Source organism: Aspergillus sclerotioniger, assembly GCF_003184525.1.
Source record: "Aspergillus sclerotioniger CBS 115572 chromosome Unknown BO94scaffold_17, whole genome shotgun sequence".
In the NCBI taxonomy this organism is placed as follows: domain Eukaryota; kingdom Fungi; phylum Ascomycota; class Eurotiomycetes; order Eurotiales; family Aspergillaceae; genus Aspergillus; species Aspergillus sclerotioniger.
This window is the reverse complement of record NW_020291007.1, coordinates 80,045-102,672: the sequence shown is the minus strand read 5'-3', so window position 1 is coordinate 102,672 and position 22,628 is coordinate 80,045. Positions and strand designations below refer to the sequence as shown.

Genomic DNA, 22,628 nt, shown 5'->3' with positions numbered 1-22,628 from the left:
TTGTATGCTGGCTTCAAAATTGTCTATATATTAGTACATTTTGGATTAGGTTCCTTCAAGGCCCGGTTCGGCCAGTCCAACCACTCCTCCCAGTCCGGTCCTAAATAACGACTGATAGATTCGATCATGAACCGGCCACCATCGCCAAACAGCCATAGGTGCCGATGCCAATGGAGAAGAACAGCGTAATGTGCCAGAATCACCAGTGCTTCGGGTCGTCGTAGTGTCAAGTGTTCGACGTACTCGGGGTTAACTATAACGGACCAGCCGGTAACACCGCTAACGCTATTTACCGAGCTACCAATGGCTGCATTGATGGAAACTTGCAGGGCCTGGACAGCATGTCGATAAGTGGACGTGATCGTATCACCCAATTTAGCCGCTTCTATGAGCTCCAAGAGTCTCGCGCAGTTGGGTCCCAGTTCGGTGTTCCAATCAAACATGATTTCCCCTTTTTGAAGTGGTGACTTCAAGACCGACTCCCGGAGTATGTGCCATGTAGGGCCGGAAATCACGACACGAATGCCAAGTTGAAGTCTGAAACAGTGTATGAACCTCTCAAGGAATTCGTCAAAGCAACCATCTTCCCGGTGGACTAAAACGTCGCAGAGTGTGTGCATGCCGAGAATGCAGGAAAAAAGAAATAATGGAACGCAGGTTTCCTTGTTAACGTCGAGGCGCATTTGATTGTGAATCCCCAACGCATGTGTTTGTAGCTGAGCTGCATGGCGTCGGTACTGCTCTCGGTCTTTCAAACGCACTATGCTCAAGTGCAAAGCACTCATAGCAAGCACTGCATTCATGAGATAAGGCGTCGCGATCACAATTCGCATCACATCCGCGGAACCTATCCACACAGTCTCCCCTTCACCGAGTGAGCGAAGAGTACACTGAGTGAGGTTGAAGAAAAGCTCAGCATGAAGCATATTGACCGGTGGATTGTCAGAAGGATAATTCGGGTCTGCAAGCCGGCCCAAGGGAAGTTCATCTGGCACTGGGCCAGCAGGCGAAGGGGTTGATGATTTGCTGGATTGGGAGCGCGTCGCGCGAATGAACCGGTCCGCGTATTCGCATGAGCGTTCCGAAGAGCGGCAATTGGAGCATATGGGCTGTTTCTCGTCACACTGCACCTGTCAGTTTGTAATGCCGCATCGAGCGGGCCGGACTTACTTTTATATGGCGCCGCTTGCATTCCAAGCAGCCATTGCGCGACTTTGTATGTGTTCTACGCGGCATCTTTACGATGGCTAAGCTGAGTCGCGAAGGCGCATCTTCCAGTGCACATGTGCCCGCAATGTGGCGATGGGGGGTATTGTCCCTGGCACGCGGTTGGGGGCTTCTTGCCCCTCTCACGTTCAAAAATTTGGCGATAAGCTTAAAACGTGGCCCATCGACGACCAGGACGGGTCCATGAGGGCTAGAGACTAGATGAGCTATTTTCAGCAACTAAGTGTCCGACTCCGAGACGTAGCGAAGGGGTCCACCCTGGCGAGACGAAGATGAGAACCGACGCAGCAGAAGTGGCGGGGGGTCCGGCAATGCGCGTATGCACGCACCACCTCGTAGCCACTAAGCCCGACTCGGACATATCTCCAGAGCGGATTGGCCCCGACGCCTTCCAGAAACCGATGTCTATACGCGTATTCAGGTGCAAGTCATATTAGCGGCTACATTTCTATCAATCCTTTTACACCCCGACCCTTCTCCTCCCACAGTACAGCCACGCACGCCATGGCATCTTACAGACATATAAGTCCAACATGGACGCAGAATACATTTGCTCCGGAAACCAACTCACCTTCATACCTGACCGCCGAGGAGAAGAACTCAGGAAGAGAGACCAGATCCATCCATCATGGCCAAACTTGAACCTTATGTGCCTGGCTACTACCTTTGGAATTATATGCCATCCATTCCGGCGGCAGTCATATTCATAATCCTCTTCCTGGGGGTTACCGTCTTTCACTTCTTCAAGCTATTCCGATCACGGTCATGGTTCAGCATTCCTTTAGCCATTGGAGGCATATGTACGAGCAATAGACCCCTATCATATCAAACGCCCACTTATGTGCTAACTAAATAACAGTTGAAGTGATCGGCTACATCGCCCGAGTCGTTGCTCACGAGCACACAGCCGAGCTTGTCCCCTACTCTATACAGAGCGTGCTCATCCTTCTCGCCCCCGTCCTCTTTGCAGCATCAGTGTACATGGTACTAGGACGGATAATTCGCAGCGTCAATGCAGAGCAGCACTCTCTGGTTCCTGTCCGCTGGTTGACGAAGCTTTTTGTCACAAGCGACGTTGTCTCCTTCCTTGTACAGGGCAGCGGAGCGGGCTTGATGGCAATGGAGTCAATGGGAACCCTGGCAAAAATTATCATTATAGTCGGCCTTGTTATCCAAGTGATCATGTTCGGCTTCTTCATTGTGGCCTCGATTGTGTTCTATTTGTGCATGCGGCAGCGTCCGACACGCGAGGCGTTGGATAAGTCACAGACGCCCTGGAAATACCACATGCATACACTCTTCGCCGTCAGTGTTCTGATAATGATTCGATCGATCTATCGAGTCATTGAGTATGCAATGGGCAACAATGGCTATCTCTTGTCCAATGAATGGCCACTTTATGTGTTCGACACTGTGTTGATGTGGCTTGTCATGGTAATTTGGGCTGTGAGATACCCCGAGAACATTCAGAAGGGGAAGCCTGAGATGGAACTCATAGCTACTCAGGATGGTGAGAGTGTATAGACTTGATTTTGGTGCTTTTGCTATTGCAGTTCATGTGTTATGATTGTGCTTATGTTCATCCCCCCTTTGTCTTTTGGGTATATTCCAAATGTTGGACCCAGTCAGACAGATGGGTGAAGATATAGATAGATACCCGGGAATATGAGTTCTCTTTTTTCAGAGCATCTCACGGCTTACCAAGTCGACTTAAAATCATAGCTAGGTGCTAGTCAGTCCTTGCATGTCAACATATTTCAGCCCAGCAACAACCATGACATGCTTGGGATGCATCATTTCTCCTTCCTTGACCCACATCAAAGCATATTGATTCTACTTATATTACTCGCTAAGTTCATACCCATCGCCGCCATTGAAACTCAACAACTCATCCTCCCCCTCCAACCACCCCCTACACTTCGCATACAAAGCATCCTTCTGCGGCCCACGCGCATCCAAATCCAACCTCGCCTTCACTCCGACCTTCTCCTCCGCCCAGGCCAAATACCGATATCCAGCGGGAAACCTTTCGACCTCCTCCTCCGGTACCTCCAACACACACCCCGGATTAACCGGCACAAGTCGATCCTTATCAAACAACAAAGTGAAAAACACCACTCCCCACCTCCCCTCTCTCTTCTCGAGGAAGAAGAAAAACCGACAATCAGCATCAACATCCATCTCCACGCCATCAATATTAAACCGCACCGTTATAGTGACTTTCATTTTACTCACAGCACGGGTTAATTCTTCATTGGTCTCGACAGCGCAGCCGAGCATCCGGTGCAGGATGTACATGAACTCCGAGCCGTGGGCGGAGGCGTCTTTCGAGGCTTGGAGGAAGGTATTGAGGGGACCAGTGTGCCAGGATGTGTTTATGTACGCGTCTGAAAAGAACATGCTGAGGTAGTTTTGCCATCTTGTTTGGGATTGTTAGTTACTGGTGGGTTAATTGGGGATGAGACCTACTTACTCGGCTGCGTCACGGTAGCTGCCCCATCCTTCGCAGATTTCGCGGATTTTGAACCGCTCGAGGGCTTCTTTGTCGAGGTCGGTGCCGTGGGAGTTGTTTCGGAGGGCGTGCGGTGCGTAGGTGGATTTAGGGGGCCCAATGGTAAGGTAACGGTCCTTTGGGATGGTCATTGCTAGCTAGCTGTCAGTGCGCAAGGAGAAGATATGAGGTTGGTTGGATGGGATGAGATCGTACGTTTGTCCACCTTTATATGGGAATATAATTTGTAGTTGACCGCCAAGCACGTTACCCTTGGCGATAGATGGATCTTATACCCAGAAAACTGAAACCCACCGTGCAAGTTTTAGCTAGTCATTTTGGTTGATAGCTTGATCTCGGCCGGAAGTCTATCCAACATGCTTGAGGGAAACCTTGATGGATCAAGGATCGAACAGAATGAACAGTTAGATGCTCCAATTCCAACTTCACCCTCAAGCTAATTCTTGGATATAAGCGTAGTTACCTGCAATAGCATGCAGGAGTCGGCCGAGAATCCAGCGGAGGATTACCTAAAATTTAAGACAAACTAAACGGTGTCAAGGTACGATGACAGTCACCAGCCCGATTTCTCAAAAAGCACGTACAGCATCAAGATCCTTGTTCCTGGATGGTTGATAGGTGTAGATCATGTGGATGAAGTTTATCATACAGGATGATGTAACATCAACAAGTGTCAGCTGACTGCCTGCCTACTGTGAAGCGTAGGTCTGAAGGCCTTTCACATTGTTTTCTTAGCTTGGAGTCGCTCCGCTCTTGATGTACATTTTAATTATGCACAGAGCTGGGCGCAAAAGAATATTATATCCCCATCTCTCAGGCAATCAAGGCAGACGGACACCAGCGCCTCAGGTATCTCACAATATGGAAACCTGTTTAGATCATCGCAATATGCCAGCAAAGCATTGGACTTCAACTTTCGAACGAAGACCACAACTCATCCTATATTGCTAGATATTGTATCGTGGGAATGAAGTTGAGTCTGATGCTCTCATGTTCCTCCCGAAACGGAGAGATTCGTTCATTCACAAACTACTCAACAGTCCTTATGCAGACTTCCCATCTGTACACATTGATTGCCGTTCCCTTTCAATCATTTTAGTATCCTAATATAGGCCTTACTGCACACATGGGTATGAAAAGGCCTGGTGGTAGGGAGTGGATGCTTGCCAGATGGATAGTTAGGTATATGATGTAATGGCAAAGTGAAACAAAGAAGGAATAATTGTCTGATGATAGGAGAGCTAAGTCAGTCCAGCTTAGTGCCTGCCGGATCCTTCTTCTGAGTACACGTATCAGAGACCTTAAATTGTGTTGTTCATCCTAGTAAACCTAGGTAGGAAATACCCGCGAATGAAGACGCATTGAACGACGGAACTAAGAACTTAACCAACCTCTCTCTCTGCACATGGGGGATCAGGGTAAATGGTGTCTTTCAGGTTATGGCTCTCTGTGTCCCAGGAGCCGCTGGCACCTAGCTCCCGGACTCAAGCAACCCATAATTCGGTGCTAGACTAGTGCCTGCCCCCTCTCAGTGGTCCATTGCTAAGTCACAAGCTTCAATCAAGGTACTGCATACCCTTTTATGTAGATAGTGACTATTGGGGGTTCCGTAACGAATTGTATATTATCTTGCCTCAAATATCAGATAATTGGGTACCTGCCTATGCTTCTAGACATGACAGGCCACGGAAAAGGCAGTCATCTTGACACTGTTGAGTAGCTTTGAGCCATTGTTCCTTGCCGGGACAGACATGAGCCATGACAGGCTCTGTGCACAATTGACCTTGATTGGCACCTTTCAATATGTGGTAGCTTTGAACGGATCAAGATCCGGACCACAAAGAAATGGGTTGGATGGCCTGTGCAAAACCAATGCCCCTTGTTTGCTGTGGTGCCCGGCAAGATGGCAGCTAGCCAACTAAGCCAAGACCCGGTCAGGACCCTGCATGCTCCTATATTTCTCGATTGCTCAATTTCTCGATCAAAGCAATTTCGATAAACTTCAATGGTGAGACATGACCGAGTCATGGATCTAGTGGCGTAACGGACCGAAGGCTGATCCGAGGTAGACAGCCCGAGACTATTGAACATTGCCCCTTTCGGGTAATATTTGAAGTTTGGAACAGTTGCCAAGACCCGGGGGTTTGCCGACCGTTTGCGAATGCCAAAATTAAGTCAATTCTTAAACTCCTCCTCGAGTACTCCGTACTGAGTACTGCATCTTTCCAATATCGCTGAGATCTACCGATCATTCAGCTGCGGTTGCTGTTCTATGTACAGGTGCCAAAACATCTCCACCAAAACCAAAGGATAAATTCTCATATGAAAGCAAACGTACTCTATAGGGGCACCTGTTAGCGCCATGTTTGCCAAATCACCCGTCCACCTGGACGATAAAAAAAGAGGTTGATTAAACGCAACGTGTATATCTGCTGACTCTCATCTCATTCATGCAGTAACTCCGAGACCCTCTCCCCCAGTCTTATGGTAAGGAGGTTGAGCGTTCACGGCGTTAGCCGCGTCGAACCGCCAAACACCGCCCGTTTTTTCGCTTTCCAAAGACGTAATGCCGAGCATCCTCGCGAGTTTCCAGAATCCATCGTCATCGTTATCGTTGACACGCTTGAAGAAGCGTCGGTCCCACTCGCGGCCCTCTGACTTCTCGACCTTGCGAAGCTCGCGTTGGGCGTTCTCAATCTTGGACTTGGCTACGGACACGGCGTCCATATCGCCCCGCTCGATGCCCACCGCAACGTCCCGCCATGCCCGTCGGCTCTCATACAGGTCCTGCTCGTCGATGGGTGCCAAAGTCAAGGGGGTTGTCTTCGTGTCCTTGACTGAGAATCTGTCCACCTCGTGCTTCCGGGAATCTTTGATGACAAAGGAATCCGACCACTGTCCATCGACGGTGTACAAAGGCTTCTTTTCACCCTCATTCTCCTTATACAGGATGGCGCTGAACGTGTTCTTCTTGCCGCTTAGCCAGCCCTTGCCGGAGTAGTCAATCTTCGCCACGTAGCCGGTGCTGCTGGCAATGCGGGTGGACTTCTCCAGTTCGACAAACGGCGTTCCGTAGATCAAGGATTCGATGTGCAGATGCGGAAGGGTGATCAGATATCTTTCCTGCTGAGCAGTATCGTTCTTGTCCGCACCCGGAGGAGTGAGGGTCAACAGAGCATGTCCAATCTGCTTGATCTGAATGGTGCTGGAGAAGGAGGCCTTCTGAGCGTTGTATCCTTGGAGCTACGTATTCAACCTCAAGTCAGAGCCCCGCCTTTCCAATAAGCCCGAAATAACTACGTACCTCAACGCCATGCTTCTCGTTCCGGATGGCATAAGCAGTGGCCGGGGGATGGTGGCTAGTGTGGTCAATATGGTCCAGAAATGTGTCGAGAGCAGTACCACCTACCTGACTTGTTCGCTAATCAAGGTAGTCTCGCCCACATCCGCATCGGAATTCCACTTTCCGAGGAACAGCTCTCCCAGAAAAGGGTTCAAGGGCTTCTTCTCACTACCGAGCTTCTCACTGCGACTGCAGTACTGCTGATGGAGGGTACTGAGGAACCATTTAAGAACAGCCAGAGCTCTCTTCTCTGGATCGGCCTCTCTCGCGGCGGCCACAAACAGACCCGGGTGTTCTGCCCAGTAGGCAGAATATTCGGTCAAGGAGGTGGAGGAAAGGATAAAGGGCGGGGCGGTCAAGGAAGAAAGATCTCCGTTGAAGGAGGCGATAGACTAGAGGAAAGGCGCAGGATCGGTTAGCCAAGCCCCATAGAATGATATGCGACCTAGATCTTCCATAGCGTGGGACCAATTGCCCGGGGGAGGGGGGAGACCTGGTCTTTTCCGGCATCATACCTTAAGGAAACTTGTCCAGGAACCTTTGCTGTTGGCGGGAACGCCGGACTGTGGATCCTTGCTGGAACTCATTTTGTGGCTGTGAAACAATATCGATTAGAGATAGAGAACAAGACCGCAGGACTGGCTAAGAATAAGCCCTGGGGGAATAACTGTGAAAGAAGAAGCGGGGGGAGAGGGGAAGAGAAGAGGGAGGAGGCGATGGACAGGAGAGAGACGGATGGAGATGTCATGGGGGGGTGGAAGAGGAAAGCGGCCGGAGGGCGATCGGGTCACCCACCAAATCCAGTCTAAGCCACCCGCGCAGGGGGGGCGCCGCGTTCGACGTCATGGGTGGCTGAGATGCCCCCCCGCGGATGCCCTTGGTCGCTTGCTTTTTCCATTGGGTAGAGACCGAAGGCTGAACCGCGACAAGCAGCGATTTATATGGTTACCTGCATGGTCTTCGTTGGTGGTTTTCATAAATCCTACTGGCTCGCGTGCCACTCGTTTCTTTTAGCTCCAAGGCGGAAATTTTATGGAGGCCAGCTACTGCGTTATTTCTCGGGAAAACATAATTATAATATGAAGTAAAGGGCGGGGGAAAAGCAAGGAAAACTAGAAAAGAGGGGGTAAAAGAACAAAAAAAAAGCTTCTAATGGGAGGGCAAAAGCAAGAGAATATAATGATAAACTGATCTTAATCTCCGTAATCTGTACATGTTCCCCTGATCTAGACGGGGCTTATCAGATGACTCGGCGACCGGGCTGGGCGTGAACTCTTCCGCTTCCCCGACAACCAAGTTAATTGCTTCCTACGCACCATGGGACTAGTTCGTCTTAGAGCCTCTATCGTTGTGCTCCAGATTCAGGTCCTACTTTGTACTTCGTGTGAGATAGCACGCGTCAACTAGATTTCTAGCAACCACCCATCCGCCTTGTGTGATTGCAACTCTGTCGGTTACCTTCCCGGTGCAGTGCGACCGCGGTTCCAAAGCCTCCTGCGTCGCTCAGGGTTGACTGCAAATTACCACGATAAAGAGATTCGGGATGGTTGCTACAGCCAGATGAGTGGTTGGAAGAGGTTCCCCGGGGTGGTGCATGTGGACGAAAGCGGAACACTGACCTTCCTATTGAAACCTTAGAATGCTACGTGGAGTCTCCGCCTTTCCGGGTAGATAATCCATCCTACGCAGTAGAACAGAGCCTCGACAGCCGCGACATGAGCTGGCGTCCCAAGAAGAAGAGACGCCCGTGAGCATGCGCACACTTAGAGCAACGGTACTCTTTGTGTTGGAGCATCAGACCAAAACAACCCTCGTCATGCGAACACGATCGTCAGCGGTTCACCAAGGAGCCCTACTCAGGGACCATCGATGATTTTCAAGTAGGCCGAAACCAAGTTATATTGGAGTGGGCGCGATCGGCCAGGCCGGGGCATGAACTGTTCCTCTCCTGGAATCCTGAAGCTCTCTGTCTCCACTAGGTCGCGGCTCTGGAGTCAATTTTGGCATGGGGCCGCCGACGTCGTGCAACCCTATGCCGCCGGTCGTAAGGACCCGAGAATGAAAAGCACGGTACAATGGTATTGTCATCTTGCCCCTTTAATAACTTGGTTCTTTTCTCCGGAACGTGGCTGCTAATGCAGAATAATCCACATAGCGTTGGTTGCTCCGAATCTCGTTTACTGGTCCCCCTGTGTCGATCCTATTTCCACCTCTGGGGCAAGCTACGGTTCCCGCATCTGTCCCGAGCTTATAGATGCTAAAGCGTGCTCAGCGCCAACGAACTGCGAGCACCATGGGTTTAGCGGCCAACAAAGTTTGATCCTGGGCTAGATTTGTGTGTGGATACTAGCAAAAATACTTCGACTCTTACTGATCTGGGTGTTCGAGTGTTTTAGGGGCCAGATAGTCTGGTGGTCTGGCCCTCCACACTGATGATAGTCTACCTAAAATTGGAGTCGTTGTGACACCCAGGTGGAAATGAGAGTTCTCACCTTCCTGGTACTCCAATCATTTAAAGATGATCTTGGATCCATGATCCTATGTCATTGCTGGGGTGTGGAACGACAAATCTACAGTATTAGATGCCTGGGTGCTATGGAGCCCCATCCTCTCCTTTGGATTTTGTCATCAGAAACTCTTTTAGAGATACCCCTCCTTTCATTTTCTCTTAATTGACTCGTTTATCGACGTGCTACCTGGCTTTAGACATCCATTCCTTAGACGCAAAGCACATTTGTTTCTCAGCAAGAGGGAACACTCGTATCCTATCCGCTGTCACTGATATGATCCACTTCCTTTACAATGTCCAAGGACACCGGCAGAATGTTTGACCAGAAATTCTTGACTTCATCCTCAACCCTAGTTGTCCCGAATGCAGGACATCAGGGCTTCAGATCAGATCATCGACCGCCTCTCAACTCAACTATTACCCTCATTCAGGCCACCACCCGCGAATCAGACCAGACCTTGCCCCAAGAAGAAAACAACAGCCGAGAAGTCGATGCGAGTCAATACACTCGACTGTCGCCTGCTCGAAAAATCATCATCGTTGTCATTCTCTCATACTGTGCTATTCTTGGTCCTATCTCCTCCACTGCCATCTTAGCCGCTGTTCCCGAACTTGCCAGGACGTTCAATACCACCGGGGATATCATCAACGCCAGCAACGCTCTTTACCTAGCCTTCATGGGGATTGCTGCTCTACTTTGGGGACCCTTAAGTCAGATCTCGGGCCGCCGCCCTGTGAGTGACATTCAATTGTGCCTTTTCTATATTGGTGCTAATGATAGCTATCCTTCTAGATTTTTATCACAAGCTCCATTCTTTTCTTTCTCTTCACAGTGGCCACAGCGCTGGCCCCTAATATCGAAGCCTACTTCGTTTTCCGCATATGCACCGCGTTTCAGGGCACTGCATTCTTAGTGCTTGGCAGCGCCACCGTCGGCGATATCTTCGAGCCAATGTCTCGAGCCTTACCGTTGGGATGGGTCTTGTCAGGTACCTTGACTGGACCTGCCCTTGGTCCCTTTCTAGGTGTATGTTCATGCATATAATCCGCGTAACATATAACTAACTCTTACTTATCCAGGGTGTCGTGGCCACCTTCCGCCCCTGGAGAGACATATTCTGGTTGCTCGCCGCATTGAACGGGTTTGCAGCTGTCCTCATCATCGTCGTCTTCCCCGAGACCATCGCCCACAAATCCGACGCCCAACTCAAAGGAAAAACCTTCCCTCAAAAAGCCAAACAACTCGGCAGCCACATTTGCCCTATCCGCATCGCCCGCCTGGTTTTCTCATACCCGAACATCTTCCTCGCCAGTCTCGCCGCCGGCACCTTAGTCTGGAACCAATATGCCCTCCTCACCCCCATCCGCTACATCCTCAACCCGCGCTTCCACCTCACCACTCCCGTCGAAGCTGGCCTCTTCTACCTCGCCCCCGGTTCTGGCTACCTAGCCGGCGCTTTTGTCGGCGGCCGCTGGGCCGATCTTGTGGCCCGGAAATACGCCCGAATCCGCAACGGCCAGCGCATCCCCGAAGACCGTCTCCGTTCCTGCGTCCCCTTCATTTGCATCGCCACCCCAGCCTGCGTCCTCGTCTATGGCTGGACAGTGGACCGAGAAGTCGGTGGAGTTCCGGTCCCCGTCATCTCTATGTTTCTTCAAGGCGTCGCCACAATGTTCTGCTTTCCCAGTCTGAACACCTACGGGTTGGACGTGATGCAGGAGAAAGGTCGAAGCGAGGAAGTCGTGGCAGCGAACTTTGTTTTTCGGTATGTATTTGCCGCAGTGGGGACAGGCGTCGTCCTCCCTGCTGTCCAGGCTCTGGGAGTGGGGTGGTTTAGCACCATCTCCGCGCTGCTTCTGACCGCTGTTGGTGGTGCGGTATTTCTGATCGCCGAGTATGGACATCGATGGAGGGAGGCAGTTGATGCAAAGCTCCAGGCTAAAGAAGACACGAAATGGGAGAACAAATCACAAGCACATGTCTGATTTCTTGTCATGTCTTCGAAAAGACAAAAAAAAGCATTAGCATTGATTATCTGGCCATGTCACGACTGAACCTTCAGCTCATCCGGGCTGCCCATTATTATTTTGTAAATATTTAGGGCTTAGCATAGTTACTTAATGACCTGACTACTTTATTATATCTACTTTAGATGTGAGTGGATTCTGGTAACGGACCTATCTGGGATGATAAAGAGGGCTGGGCCCCAGTCACAGTGGTAAGGACAGGAGCGGAAGACTGAGAACACAGAGGCTTCACCTCGCGCTCGAGAAAAATCGCACCAAAGTAGGGAATGGCCAGCTTGATGCAATCTGTTTTCCCTTCGATACGTTGTTAAGAAGGAACAGGCCAGGCCGGGGTATTACAAGGCTGCAGCCGGAAGTTGGAGAAAATGGCCCTGCATTCCGCCCGCCGCTCCTGGCCTCGCTTCTCTCTTTCCTTGTCCATAGTATTTGTGCCTGTCTTTTATCGCTCTCCCTTTGCACTGCATTCCGCTCCAGCTTGATGATCCACCTTCGTTTGCTGGGATCTTCAATTAGTTTTCTACCTATCAAGTATTGCTAGCTTGTGCCCCACGGGCAGTTTATCGATAAACCCATCGTTACTCTAGCCCGCCCCATCCGTTCAGCCCCTCCGACCACACGACCACCTAGGACTTGCCATACTTATCCCTCCATCTTCGCAACTTTCTCCCAAGATGTCTGCCCCTGGGCTTCAGAAGCAAATTGGCCAGGTAGGATGTCGCCCAGGTCTGTATTGCCTCTGAGAAAACTTCCGACTGAAGCGTGACGGAGTTTAGCTCTTCGCGGTCGGTTTCCACGGCCTCACCCCGAGTCCCGAAGTCAAGACGTTGATTCACGAGTATGGCATTGGGAGCGTTGTCCTGTTCAAAAGAAATATTAGGGATGCAGCCCAACTTCAGGTATGCCGACCTTCACCATAACCACTCACTGCACCCGCAGTAGGCCCACACCGGGATTCAGTCGCTGACATCAAACCCCAATCGAAGTCCCTAACGCTTGCGCTCCAAGAAGAAGCCCGATTAGCAGGACATAACCATCCCCTCTTTATTGGAATTGACCAGGAAAATGGACTGGTTACCAGGATCTCACCTCCGATTGCACCGCAACTCCCGGGCCCTATGGCTCTGGGTGCCACCAACTCCCCCGAGCTCGCGTATCAGGTGGGGGTAGCTACCGGTGAGATATTGGGCGCTGCGGGAATCAACATGAACTACGCCCCGGTCTGTGACATCAATTCCGAGCCGCTCAACCCCGTAATCGGAGTACGTAGTTTCGGAGATGACCCCGAATTCGTCGCTCGATTTGCCAGTGCCACCGCCCGTGGCCTCCGGAAGCACAAGGTTGTGCCTACCGTGAAACACTTTCCAGGGCATGGTGATACCGCTGTCGATTCCCATTTTGGGCTTCCTGTCATCCCCAAAACGAGGGATCAACTGGACCGTTGCGAATTGGTTCCATTCCGTCAGGCAGCAAGCGAAGGCATCGAGGCAATCATGACTGCACATATTTCCTTACCTGGCATTGGTGACGGCAAATTGCCTGCCACCCTCTCGCCAGATGTGATGAATATCCTTCGCAGGGAAATGGGGTACGATGGGATGGTCATCACGGATTGCCTTGAGATGGACGGCATTCGTGCTACATATGGAACAGAGCAAGGCGCCGTCCTTGCTCTAGCTGCTGGCTGCGACAGCATCATGATATGCCATACATTTGCTGTTCAAGTGGCCTCAATTCTCAAGGTTTGCCAGGCTGTCGAGTCTGGACAAATCCCTCCCCAGCGGTTAGCAGAGGCTATCCGTCGTGTGGACGAACTGAAGCGCGGCTTCCTGAGTTGGAAGACAGCATTGCAACCCCGGGAACCGGGAGAAAGCTGGCCTGCTCTGGGAGCAGAGGCCTTAACCCATTCTTCATTAGCTGAGAAAGCCTATTCCCGCTCTGTGGCCGTTGTCCGGGATGCTTCACATGTCCTCCCTGTGTCTAGGTCTGCAGGAGTTGTTTTCCTCTTCCCCGGGGAACAGACCCCCGCGGGGGGTGCAGTGGACGGTGAGGGGCTCGGGAGAAAAGGTTCTTACAATGCCTCCGTCTATCTTGACATACTCAAAAAATACAATTCAACGGTCGTTGAAATCCGCTACGGCGCAGCAGGCTTATCGGCCGAGCACCTGAGCACTATCGAAGCTGCCGATGTCGTCATCTTCACATCGATCAATGCGCGGGAGTCTCCGTTCCAACGGGCATTGGGCCTGGAGCTACCTAACCGGGCTCGTGCACTAGTCAGCGTCGCCGCCTGTAACCCTTATGACTTTCTGGAAGATTCCTGTATTGGAACATATATCGCCACCTATGAGCCAACGCCGGAAGCATTTGTGGCAGCCGCTGAGGTGATTTTTGGGGCATCAGTACCTCAAGGCGTCTTGCCTGTCAAGAGTTCAATGGGGAGACTGTCTATTGAAGTGCTGGCATTGGATAGCCATAAGGATATGTCCCAGCTAGCTGCTGTCTGGAATGCTGCGTTGCCTACTTACCTACTCCCTGCACCGAAGTTGCAGGTATTGATATATCAGGGGCATGGGCACCATTTTGTTGCTCGCATGGGTGGTGATATCGTGGGATTCTGCCTAACGTACGCCAGTCGTGCGCCATCATATGTGGTTGGTAATGTTGCGGTGCTTGCGGTGGATCCGGAGAAGCAAGGCCAGGGCATTGGAACAGCGTTGGTCTCTGAGGTTACTGAATGGTATAGGGCAAACCTGAAGCTCACACGGCTCGAGCTTAGCAGCACGTTTCCGAGGTTCTTTCCTGGTATCCCCCAAGATTTGCCGTCAACAATACAACATTTCTTCGAACGCCGTGGCTTTTCACTATGGCATACGAACCCCCGAAACGTGGACTTGTACCGAGATATCCGGGACTTTGAGGCCCCGGATGCGTACATTGCCCGCGCTGAGGAACAGGGGTATACCTTTGCTCCTCTCCAGCCCGAGCATTATGAAGAATGCTTGGCTGGACAGAGAAAGAACTTCTCAGCTAACGTGGTAATAATGTTCCCATTTTCTTTCTTCCCTACCCCAAATATTTCGACATTTGTTCTGTTGCATCTCCGGATCTCGCTAACAAAATGGAATAGGACTGGGTGAGCCAGTACGAAGAGTTGGAGCCTACTGAATATCCCTTCAGTGTGATGGTAGCATTTGACTCTCAGGGGAAGCAGGCAGCCTGGACGCTGATGCTTGGGCCTGACTCTCCCGCTCTGCAGAAAGGCTGGGCCCTCCCACCTTTGTGTGGGCCTAAGACTGGACTTATCGGGTGTGTGGGGGTTGATGCAGACCATCGGAAGAGAGGAATTGGGCTTGCACTGCTAGGCCATGCGATGGAGGATCTGAAGCGGAGGGGCACTGAGGGCGTATTTGTCGACTGGGTGGTGTTGGAAGGGTTCTATGAGCAGCTCGGATTCGAAGTGTGGCGGGAGTATCGACGGGCATCGTTTCGTATGTAACGGCATTACAGCAATTCCATAGACTGATATTACTAGTATATATAGGCATCATTGGAGGTACCCTTTGGCAATCCCGCGTGTTGACAAGTAGCTGAGGGCTGCGTCTCGGAGATGCCCTTCCGAGAGGAACCTCGGGTGAGATTCCCGGCCTCGAAAGGGATGCTGGCTGCGTTCCGAGACAACCGCCATCGGCGGTCAACAGTCAATCGCCACTTTACTTGAAACCTGACAAATTGAGTGTCCAAAAAGGCAGCATCTTAATCCACTAGTTCCACAGAAAGGTCGCTGCCAATGTTCCTCGGACCATAGCTTCATCGACACCCATGCTCTTCTCTCCACCGGCACTCATTTCCGATATCCAAAGCCCCGCTATTTGATCACTACTACGAATGCCTCAAAACCACACCTCCCAATATCAATAGCGCCATTGTCGTAGTCACAAACAAAATCAGTCTTTATAATGCACTCTACCTGACCGAGTCAGGTCTTTAGACCATATGTAAGACGAAACCAGTGTATCTATACACAAGTCTGCGAAAACACCACCAGTAACCCCTGAATATCCCCATTTCCCCACGCGCTCCCCCACCGTCGCAGCCCTAGAGAACACCAACCTCTCCGTAGGTGGGAACCATGGCCGAGACCACTACCGCCGGTACTAGGTACATTTCCAACACCGTCAAGAACCCCGATTGGCTCGGGGACCAGGACACCATCCAATACAAGCTCGAGAGCTACGACATGGTTACTGTTTGCAGCCTACACAGTTACTATACACATCCTAGCCCCGAACCCAGACCAGTCCATTAAAAGTCGTAGGACGCTGCCAGCTCCAGCTCCAGCCCCAGACCCAACCATAACTTACCTCTCCCAACTAAGCAAGCGTCCCCAAAATTCCATTCCCTTGACCCCACCTCTCCCCAACCCAATAAACCAACCCACCACACCACCATCCCCACCACCTTCATATAAGTATGTACTTATCCATTCATGCCGTCCCTCCAAAAACCAAACAGTCAAACCAACCAGTCTTCCAAATTTAGACTCCTCTAGGTAGTATTCTTTGTCCCTGACGAAAGGGACAATCCCCACCTGGTAGTACAACCCGATATCTTAACACGAATAAGCACCACTCAAGGTTAAAGTCTGACCTAGAAAGTAGACTTAGTGGAGACGTCCACATGGAGTTACGAGTTCCAAGTACGTGTGCGGCGCAGCGCGGCGAGAACGCCATAGATAATGTTGCCGAGGAACAAACTGGACAAGTGGACAATAATCAGAGGGGGCATGGTTAGTGGTGGCAATGGGTTGTTTTGAAGATGAGGAGGTATCAATTGATTGTTCGGCTGGTCAGTCGTTTTGAACTGGGGGGGTTAGATTGGAATAGCAGAGTAGTACTACTGATGAGAGTCCGAACCGTATTGGTTTGGTGTGATGCGTGACAGTGGTCCTGAGGCAGAAGTTGGGCACTTCGAGTATAACCCACCCCCCCCTCTTTTCCATTCTTCTTCCTCCACATCCTCGACATGAAATTGCCCACTCAGTGGCACCACAGACTCCTTGGACTCACCCAATATGGCACGGAATATACGTTTCCGGGCCTGAAATGGCTCCACTCTACATGAAACTGATGCACTAATCATAAATTGTCATTCATTAGAGTATTACATGGTCCTTCACTCGTGAAGATCCTTGCAAGCCACGCAATTGGACTGTATCCTGCACTCATATTCGATCCCCTAAGCAGAGCGCGGAAAATCACTCAAAGACGCCGATATTCTCCCGAAAAAACATGCCCATCCGTACTCCGTATTGAGAGCAGTAGTCCCATCATCCACCAATGAAGCCTTAAACGCTCAGGACAAATGCTTACCCCCTAGCCACTGGTAGCGAGATGGTCGAGCTTGTACAGGGGCTCTAGCGTAACCTGACGGCGGAAGATGTAGCGATTAATCCACCAGGGCAACACATGGAAGACCTGGTAACGCATATGCATCCGAGTAGGAACGCCGAAGATGTAATCAAGTTCTTCCAGAGTCCGCTGCTTGGTTTCAGGGACCCAAAGGTAGATCATGAAAAAGGCAGTCACGTTCAATCCCCTGAATAATGTTAGTGCATCCGCATCTAAGCCGAGTGGAAGCGAGCAGCAACTGCCAGTACTTACGCGTAGAAGCCGAATGCACCGGTTGGGGTCATGACGGCAAGCATACGGGGAAAGGTAATCGAAAGCACCGCAGCCCAGCCAAGACAAACTGCTACGGCCCAGGACATTCCGATCTCTATGCTTGTGTTAGTCTGCTTATAGGCCAATGGGGCTGACAGCAAAAGCTTACCACGATGAGACAGAGGGAACACCTCCGCAGAGTAAGTGAATGGAACAGGACCCTCACCCGGGGAGTAGAAGGCTGCGAACAAAAAGACGAAAAGTGCAATACACGCTATATGGGCGGTCTGCTCCTGAGGAATGTAGAAACAAAAACCCGCAGCTAACAGGGTCCAGGCCATCTGAGGAAACGTGAACAGAAGCAGAGATCGACGTCCATAGGTGTCAATAGTGAACACTGCCGGGAATGCGAAGATAAAGTTCACAAGCCCAAAGCCCCACGAGGCGAAAAGCGCTCCCGTGACAGAGGCACCGGCCTGTTGAAAGACAGTCGAGGAATAAAAGGCAACGATGTTAATCCCGCACATCTGCTGCGCAATCATCACAACGAAGGAAGCAAGAGTTGCACGTCGGATCCGCGGGATGGTAAAGAGCTCCACGAACCGAGTGGCATAGTTGCTTTCGCCAGCAAGCTCCTGCTCGACCTTAATCTGAGCATATATGTAGTAGAGATCGCGTGCGGACTGTATCTCGGTGTTGCGCAAGCGGCACAAAGAAGCGTAGGCGTGACGCATATTGCCCTTCTTGATGTACCAACGAGGCGACTCTGGGCAAAAGTAGACGCCAATGAGCAAAGGAAGAGCTGGAATAAAGGCAGAACCGAGTTGGAGTCTCCAGGAGATATCCCCAGTGTCTTTGACAGCAAGGTTCGCCGAAGTCCCCAGGAAGATACCGAACGCTGTCCACAACTGCCAGCACATCACCAGACCACCACGAATAGATGCCGGGGTGTTCTCAGCACAGAACATTGGGATTGTAGATGCTTTCAAGCCCATTCCCAGACCCAACAGTAGACGAGTCACAAACAGTTGAGGCCAAGTCTGGCTCACAGCCGACCCAATAGGGGACAGGAGGCAGAAGATAGCAGACATGAAGATAGCGCCACGGCGACCCATATATTTGTTCAGCGGATCAGATAGCCAACAGCCGATAACAGCACTGGACATGTACGGAGCCCTATACAACCATGTTAGTCTCAAGCTTATTGTGAACGAAATAAGAAGCACTTGGCTACGTACGCATTGACAACGCCAACAAGCCACTGGTTTCTCGACGCATCAGGGCCGGTTTCTGGAATTCCAAGCGCAACGGGGAAAGAAAGGTTGGCACCTAGTCGGTATCACTTCATTAGCAAATCCACATCCTTGGAACCTTAGAGCGTACTTACCATTACTTCCAGTCTGATCCCATCCTCTGTCCAAGACGATTAGTATTAATATACATAGAGCAAGGTATGCGTCAGCTGTAGTGCTTACTGAACGGCAGCTCCAATAGAGCAGAGAATGATGGTAAAGTAGAGAGACTTGGGCTGACGCCACTTGTGAGTCACCTCGGCCTCAATGGCGGCGACCTCAGCCTGCGTGATGTCAGGCACCTCGGAGAAACTCTGAGGATCGCGCGCCACAAGAGCCCCCTTCTTGAGCAAGGGAAAAATATCGGTCAACTGATGCTCGTTGGCAAAGTCCTCAACATCTTGCACCACTTGAGCCGGGCTCAGATCCGCCAGGGGATTCTTGATTCTATTATGACATCAGTAGCTGAAGCATGGACGGAACTTTAGGAAGAAGGGTGTAAGCCACTTACTTGGCAGAGGTATTCTTGTTCAGATTGATGTGCTCCGAAGTGCCTTTCTCAGTGATCTCGGGATCATTGCGGTTGCTACATACACAAATCAACTGAGGACGTGTCTCAAAGAAAAAGCAAACAGTACAAGAATAGAACACATACTAGGGTTCGATCACCGCGTCAACCGCCTGAATCGGGGCCACTTCATCCTTCGCCATGGTGTTTGCCAGGCTCAGGACAAACGCTGAATGTGTGGCTTGAGTGATTGCAGGAAGTGAAGGTGTACTGAGTAGTCCACAGCCGCAAGGATGTCGGAGATGAGAACTGGGGAGATTAAGAAGCAAGGATGTGGAGAATCTCGGGGAAGAAGAAGAACGCACAACAGATGCGGGGTGAGGTGGGAACGGAGGAAGGAAAGGGGAGGGGAATTAAAAGGAAACAAGCGGGCAGGTGCCAGGGGAAAACTGAGACGGTGGGCTGTTGGGGTTCACCGGGTTGTGCCCTGACAAACAAAGAGGCGAGGGCCGGTTGCATTCACTCACACTCTGGCTGCAGGAGGCACTTACCAATATGGAAGTAGTCCCTGGTACCGTGATAGCTCCGCTCTTCCCCGCGGGGCCCTGAACCCGGGGAAGATGACCGTGTGGTAATCCAATCAATCCAATCAACTAGGTGCATGACTAGGATGGCTAATAGGACCGAAATTTCCGAGACTATGATCAACCTCATTCTTCCTAACAGCACCTAGGAGCTGATGCACAGGGTTCTTTGAGGGATTAACTGTCATTCTCTACTTACAGTGCAGCTCTCTTTAACTTCTGTTTCTAATGTATCATAGTAACTGGCAACATAATCCCAGAAATACAACAACAGATCAGGCCTAGTTTGCTGATGTCAATCTGACATCTGGGCTTACTCGACTCGACTCCCCGGACATCCATCCCGGGTAATGGCGACCTTGCCAAAGAAGACATCCCATGGCATAGTAACCACGGTACAAACAAGTAAGCGGGTGGTCAAGTAGCCAGGTACTGGTAGTGAAGGCTTAAACTAAAGACTTCTTAGAGTCTGCACTTCTACAGCCTAGGAGTGCGAAATTGTGGAGGTGGGTTAATCTGGGTCTGCTGACTCCAGCAGATGTATAGTACTGGTCTCCATTGTCACTATTTGTGCACAGACCAGGCACAGAAAGCAACTTGTGAGCACAACTTACCACTGAGGGCATTATCCGAATGCAAATCTCAAAGAAACCTAATCCGATGCTAAGCCCATCATATGATATTCTTCAAGTCTTCCATTATCCCTGACCGTAAGCAGTTCTTTCAACAAACCTTATCTTATGAGTGTAATTTAGGCGGTCGTCTCTACTAGACTAGACGCACGCGTACGTGGCGGATTTGCCCCCCTGAACACAGCTATGCTTTTGATGCTGTTGTCTCTTCTAATTTGCCTTTTTTTTGTTCCACTCAGTCAGTGATCGCGTCGCATTGTAACACTGTCAGCGCCACCCTTGAGTGTTGATGCCGGATGTTGACAACTGGAGCGATGCCTGGCAAGTACTAAGCCAAATGTGGATGTGCGGGCGCGTCTATTGGCCACATGCAGCAGCGGGGTAGGGGTGCACTTCGCTGAATCGGGCCCAGTATGCTGGAATTTAAAGTTGGCATGAAAGGGACTTGAAAGCTCCACAGGTGGGACCCTACGCAGCGACATGAGCGTTTTCGCAGTAGTAGTCCGAACTGGTGGTTGTTGATCGAGTCTCTGAGTCTGATCTGACAGGGTAGCTGATCCTTTTGCGACACTAGGTCCTCCTTCCAAATTTCCGGAGAATTTCCACCTCCACTTTATACACCCTTGCGTGGAACTCACGTGGAATTTCAAGTTAAACAAGACGAACTAGAGAAAACCACCAGCGGTCATCTTGCACCAGGTACGGAGTATAGGGCCCATTCCTGTCAAGAAACGCCCCGGTCCCTTGGTTGGTTTACAAAGACGGATAAGCCACGCAACTAGCCGATTTGATCACCAGGTGTAACCGGACGGAGTAATTTTGGGTCAGGGGCGGAATATCAGACTCTTTGAAAGAAGTCGAGGTCAGCCAGTGGTGCACAGCGATTTTTGTTTCTCTTGCCACACAGGATTCGAGACTTACGGTTCGATCGCAGGGGGGAGATCGAATTCTGGATTGGTTTGGGCACTGCCTGAACGGGCGGGCATGGATGCCAAGCCATATCCCGACTCATACTCGAGGTCAAAGGCCGGTTCTTGACAGGTGACCAAACCCGCTCGTCCACAAGGCGGGTCGAGATTCGATCTGGGGTTACAGCGCCATGTGGAGATGAAAGGGATGAAAGGGTCTCGGCCGGCTCCATGATATGACTGGACCAAGCCTAGGTTAGGCTTAGTTAGGCTTATCAACGGCATCCAGCAACCCTCCAATAAGCATACCTGCGCATCCTTTTGCCATGCTGGATGGCTTCCTTGCTACTAGTACCCCGGCCACCTGCCTTGGCTGACCTGCTCGATACGACCCGGCTAGGCGACACAAACATTTGGGGGCGGGAGATTAGACATTCCGGGAGGTACTAGATCTGGCCTTACAGGGATGTCTAGTCATTCTGTAGGGCATTTTGTAGATGAAAGATATTGTGGAAATCAGAAATTGTATGCGTCGGAAATACCTGGCAGGCCCGGACCCTCTGCCGGCTGCATACTGGCTGGTCTCTTGCTATAATCTCATGATGTCAGGCCAAGGCTTGGCGTAACGCACAAGGCAGCCCAGGTGGGATTGGGGCCCAAACCATACCTTCCAGTGAGTTGGACCAGTTATTCCCCCAATTGAGTTGCTGTAGCGTTGACCAGGATCGGGGCAGCCCTGAGCGGAATCCTTACCGAATCAGGCAAGTAACGAGCCCAGCCCTTCCTCGGAATAAGTCATACGATGGTTCCTACGATCTTCAATTCCATCTTCAAGCTGCGCTCTACATATGTCCCTTAGAATTCTAAATAGCGTAGAGGATTTTGTGGTAGGATGTCCCATCACTAAAGGCATATCAGAACAGGAGATTGTGGTGGGTAATTAGGGGCTGCTCCTCACTCCAGCTGTCTGACGTGACATAATCGTATTACAGTTGGACCCCACTGGTTCTCCCTGTATTGAATCACCTTTTAATAATGAGCAACTGTGCTGCGGTAGAGTGTAACTACCTCAAGTTGGAACTGCTACATTGAGTCTGGCCTCGGAAATGAGAAGATCGAGGTGGCAGTGATGAGCACGATACAGAACCGTAAACTCTTCCCTTGCACGAAGTTGTGCAACCTGCTAGCTCTGCACATTTTTATTGAACTAAATATTGACCTTAATCTGTGTCAGAAATGAGGGATGTCTCCTGTCAAACCCGCTAACCTGGCCTTCGCATCACCACGAATTACCATAAACGGTTAGAACATGATTCTGAGAGATGCTGAGTCACGTGTGCATTGCGAATCAGAGTCTCGGTTCCGAGATGGCCGATCTGGGCTTGATATCCATCTCTGCGGAGGCTGAGGCCATGGCTATACCGG

The 22,628-nt window shown here is 50.9% G+C and overlaps 6 protein-coding genes across 6 annotated transcripts; 3 read left to right on the top strand and 3 right to left on the bottom strand.

Moving 5' to 3' along the window:
• Window positions 1-23: 23 nt before the first annotated feature.
• Window positions 24-1,236, bottom strand: BO94DRAFT_467940 (uncharacterized protein; the record flags this gene model as incomplete). The annotated part of the gene is made up of 2 exons (XM_025608227.1): window positions 24-1,124; window positions 1,171-1,236. 2 exons carry the CDS (start codon window positions 1,234-1,236, stop codon window positions 24-26), a joined length of 1,167 nt encoding a protein of 388 aa, XP_025466423.1.
• A 418-nt stretch (window positions 1,237-1,654) lies between these two features.
• Window positions 1,655-3,618, top strand: BO94DRAFT_566630 (RTA1 domain-containing protein; the record flags this gene model as incomplete). The annotated part of the gene is made up of 3 exons (XM_025614573.1): window positions 1,655-2,027; window positions 2,087-2,737; window positions 3,500-3,618. The coding sequence occupies exons 1-3, from the start codon at window positions 1,856-1,858 to the stop codon at window positions 3,616-3,618; spliced, it is 942 nt and encodes a 313-aa protein (XP_025466422.1). The 5' UTR covers window positions 1,655-1,855.
• A 2,390-nt stretch (window positions 3,619-6,008) lies between these two features.
• BO94DRAFT_598231 (OSBP family protein) lies at window positions 6,009-7,669 on the bottom strand (the record flags this gene model as incomplete). The annotated part of the gene is made up of 4 exons (XM_025616284.1): window positions 6,009-6,982; window positions 7,044-7,098; window positions 7,149-7,474; window positions 7,598-7,669. 4 exons carry the CDS (start codon window positions 7,667-7,669, stop codon window positions 6,188-6,190), a joined length of 1,248 nt encoding a protein of 415 aa, XP_025466421.1. The 3' UTR covers window positions 6,009-6,187.
• Window positions 7,670-9,905: 2,236 nt separating this feature from the next.
• BO94DRAFT_468252 (putative MFS transporter) lies at window positions 9,906-11,577 on the top strand (the record flags this gene model as incomplete). The annotated part of the gene is made up of 3 exons (XM_025608236.1): window positions 9,906-10,325; window positions 10,385-10,618; window positions 10,672-11,577. The coding sequence occupies 3 exons, from the start codon at window positions 9,906-9,908 to the stop codon at window positions 11,575-11,577; spliced, it is 1,560 nt and encodes a 519-aa protein (XP_025466420.1).
• Window positions 11,578-12,077: 500 nt separating this feature from the next.
• On the top strand, window positions 12,078-15,184 carry BO94DRAFT_518546 (putative beta-N-acetylglucosaminidase). Its single transcript, XM_025610038.1, has 4 exons — window positions 12,078-12,326; window positions 12,393-12,515; window positions 12,603-14,654; window positions 14,747-15,184. Exons 1-4 carry the CDS (start codon window positions 12,291-12,293, stop codon window positions 15,113-15,115), a joined length of 2,580 nt encoding a protein of 859 aa, XP_025466419.1. The 5' UTR covers window positions 12,078-12,290; the 3' UTR covers window positions 15,116-15,184.
• A 1,582-nt stretch (window positions 15,185-16,766) lies between these two features.
• On the bottom strand, window positions 16,767-19,473 carry BO94DRAFT_518543 (sugar transporter). Its single transcript, XM_025610037.1, has 8 exons — window positions 19,227-19,473; window positions 19,083-19,157; window positions 18,755-19,018; window positions 18,667-18,692; window positions 18,518-18,608; window positions 17,449-18,455; window positions 17,280-17,394; window positions 16,767-17,214 (listed from the first exon to the last, which is right to left on the bottom strand). The coding sequence occupies exons 1-8, from the start codon at window positions 19,280-19,282 to the stop codon at window positions 16,992-16,994; spliced, it is 1,857 nt and encodes a 618-aa protein (XP_025466418.1). The 5' UTR covers window positions 19,283-19,473; the 3' UTR covers window positions 16,767-16,991.
• Between the last annotated feature and the right edge of the window lie 3,155 nt (window positions 19,474-22,628).